The sequence below is a fragment of the Bison bison genome, unplaced genomic scaffold (genome assembly GCF_000754665.1).
Source record: "Bison bison bison isolate TAMUID 2011002044 unplaced genomic scaffold, Bison_UMD1.0 scf7180017864466, whole genome shotgun sequence".
Classification (NCBI taxonomy): domain Eukaryota; kingdom Metazoa; phylum Chordata; class Mammalia; order Artiodactyla; family Bovidae; genus Bison; species Bison bison.
The window spans coordinates 12,319,718-12,322,952 of record NW_011495027.1 but is presented as its reverse complement, the minus strand read 5'-3'; the positions used below and the strand labels follow the sequence as shown (position 1 = coordinate 12,322,952).

General features: G+C 46.5%; 1 protein-coding gene across 1 annotated transcript in view; it reads left to right on the top strand.

Moving 5' to 3' along the window:
• Positions 1-6: 6 nt before the first annotated feature.
• F3 (coagulation factor III (thromboplastin, tissue factor)) overlaps positions 7-3,235 on the top strand; it is an 11,056-nt gene continuing 7,827 nt past the window's right edge. The window contains exons 1-2 of the mRNA XM_010860481.1: positions 7-113; positions 1,189-1,300. Coding sequence (XP_010858783.1) covers positions 14-113; positions 1,189-1,300 — 212 coding nt within the window. The 5' untranslated portion in view covers positions 7-13. The remainder of the gene's footprint in view (positions 114-1,188; positions 1,301-3,235) is intronic.

Below are 3,235 nucleotides of genomic sequence, written 5' to 3'. Positions count from 1 at the left end.
TCGGCTCCGGGACATGGCGACCCCCAACGGGCCCCGGGTGCCCTGCCCCCAGGCCGCAGTCGCTCGGGCTCTTCTATTCGGCTTAGTCCTCATCCAGGGGGCCGGAGTCGCCGGTGAGTGGCACCCGCCTCGCAGAGCCCTGGGGCGAGCCACCGGGAGGAGGGAAGACAGGTCTGGCTGACCGCGGGCTCTCCCCGCGCCGAGGTGCGGCTCGCCAGGGACCGGCCGCCCCTTCTGCTCGAGATGCTTGCTCTGGGCATCCATTGTTGCCTAAGTGCCTTTGGGAATCTCGCTTTAGTTTCCCAGGGAGCCGACACCTTGAAAGTGATGGGACAAGGCTCCGCACCTGCAGGGGTCGACAGGCAATGTTTGAATGTTATCCTTCATTGTATGTGAACTTTCCTTAATGAGAAACGGCTCTCGGTCTTCTCTTGATCGTCAGTGTTTTAGATTGGGTTAGTCAGTCCTTCCAAAATGTCGCTTGGATTGGAGCAGGCGCCACATTTTGCATGCCCTGTAAGCCTGTTCTATGTGAGACGCAGGCAGAGACTAACCTGAGAACTGGCAAAGAAGACCTTAACAATAAGGTATCCTAACCGAATACAGCCGACAGTGTACATGCTTATTGTCTGCCTGGGTGTCTGTGGAAGTTTCAGTATAGTGACTGAAATTAGTCATGGGGATTAGACAAAAGTGAAAAAAATTAAGATTTTTTTTTTTTCATTGGATGCAGTCCTAACTCTTCCGACACGTGTGGGCTTTGCCCTTTAACATATTTTACAGAAACCCATCCTAGCCGGCTTTCCCTGCTAAGTTAAACCTGGAATCCTGCCCTTCCCCCTTCTCCAGTTGGTCCGTGGATACCCTGGGCCACTGAAGGCTCCTGAGCTGTGCTTCGGTCGTTCTCACAGGGCTTTCCCCATGAATAATTTCAAACAAGGACTTCAAGATCTTTGTGTGTTTCCTTAGATCACCAGGTCGTCTTGCCATGAGGAAACTCTGGGTTTAGGAAAATATTGCTGATTTTTTTTTCTTATGATAATTGAGTTAAAGCTTTTGTGGTTAGGAAAATATTAATGTGAGGTTTATGATGATGTTACGGAGTGGGAATGTTTTATACCATCAACATAAAATTGTATGCTGAGAAGTTCATGTAAGCATTAATAACTGTTTCTCTGTTGTTTAAAGGCACTACAGATGTAGTGGTAGCATATAATATAACTTGGAAGTCAACTAATTTCAAGACCATTTTGGAGTGGGAACCCAAACCCATCAATCATGTCTACACTGTTCAGATAAGGTAAGCTAGGTACCAAAAAAAGAAAAATAAGATTTTTGTTGTTTCCACTTTCCTGTGCTGAATACAGATGTCTTTAAAGCTGGTTGATGGATGAAATTATTTAACAGATAACAAAGAATAAGAGGGCATTCATGATAATTTCTTGGAGAAAGAAATGGCAACCCACTCCAGTGTTCTTGCCTGGAGAATCCCATGGACAGAGAAGCCTGGTAGGCTGCAGTCCATAGGGTCGCACAGAGTCGGACATGACTGAAGCAACTTAGCAGCAGTAGCAGCATGGTAATTTGCTGGCCTGAGTCATACTCATCAAGTCTGTAACACTGACAGACCTTAAACTGATAGAATGTTTTGTTTTCGGAGATGATTGGGGAAATTTGTGAGTATAAGCTGTGGAGATGTGAACTTTCTTGAGCAAGCCATGGTGGCACTGATAGATGTGGTCGTGGATCAGTGATACCTCATTTCTCTAAGTACACACAGCCTTTTCCGTGCTGTCTAGACTGCCAGCTGGATCTAACATGTTAGAGAAGAGGTAGGGAGGAGTTCGGATGCATACGTTGCCCTTAAGCAGTGTTTGATTCATTAATCTTTGGATTCGTGATTCAAAATTCCGTTGCATACATGATCTTGGAGGAGGTCAAATCCGTGACTCACTGAGCAGGGAAGGAATACACCATCAAGTTTTTGGTTTTAGCAAGTTTTTTGTTTCTGAAATGTTCTAGGAGGCTTGGTAGAGATCTTATTAAGTAGAGGACAGCAGCTATGGTAACTAAGACTCCTTATAGAAGGTACAGTCATGTCGCTGACTAAAATTAAAGGTTTTTTGCTGTTTTAACTTGTGCCAAGTCTTTTATAGCATTTGAAATGCAGCTCTTAAGTATGGAGTGGGTCTTTTAGGCGGATGTTCTTTTTTTTTTTCCAACATCAACTTCATGACAACTATTGCCAAGCCAACAGGGAAGAAAATTTGTGTGTGCATGCATACATGCTTGTATATATACAAAGAAAGATTGAGAGGAATTTAGAAGTCGAGGTAATAATTACAATTATGGCCAAACTTGTCAAATCAGATTCCACTCGATGAAAGTTACTAATTCCACAAATGCAGGCAGGGCTGAAGTTTACCTTAGTAGACACTTTGTTTCTGGGTAGTGAAAAGAAGATTTTAGGAAGGATGCTTACCTCCTAAATATATTGAATCTTAAGTTTGGTGAACGTGAGAAAACATATTTCTGATTTACCAGAGTTTTAAACATTTAGACTTTGTCAATTCTAAGTTCTCAGACTGCAAAGCTACTGTTATGTAAGCGTGTCAAGTCAAGTCCTCAGCTGCAAGGCTGCTATTATTTAAGCGGACATGGCCTCTGTGTGCAAACAACCTAGCGCAGAGCTGCAGCTTGGGGGCGCCCGCAGGCCCTGGGTGGGGCTGGTTCTGGCCCAGCCGGCCGTCTCTCCTGTGTGCTAGAGGAACTGTGAGTGGTTCCAACACCCTGCCGGAGACCCACACTCTTCCATTACCAGCCCACGGGTAAATGGGATTCCTAGGTAAAGGGACCATAGTAGTCATGTTATAGAGGAGGAAACCGGCCCTGGAAAGGTAAGGGACTTACCTTGGAGTGCGCACAGCAGGGTCAGGAAGCAAGGCCTACAGAGCAGCGCACACCCCCACCTTCTCAGTGGGTTGCGTGAGTCTCATGTGAGACTCCAGAGCCGGAAGGAGGAAAGAGAGCCTTTCCCACTGGTCCCCTCAGTGCGCCTTTCTCCCTCCCGGTCGTCCTCCCTAGAGAAAGCACCTGGCTCCTCCAGAGCCAGCCGCCCCACCACCAGCTTGTCCCCAGACACAGGGAGCCACAGCTGTGCCCAGAGCTCCAACTGCATTTTTCCCTTTTGGAAACAGTTTTCAGTCGCCAAGTGTTACTGGCTCAAGCCTTACCA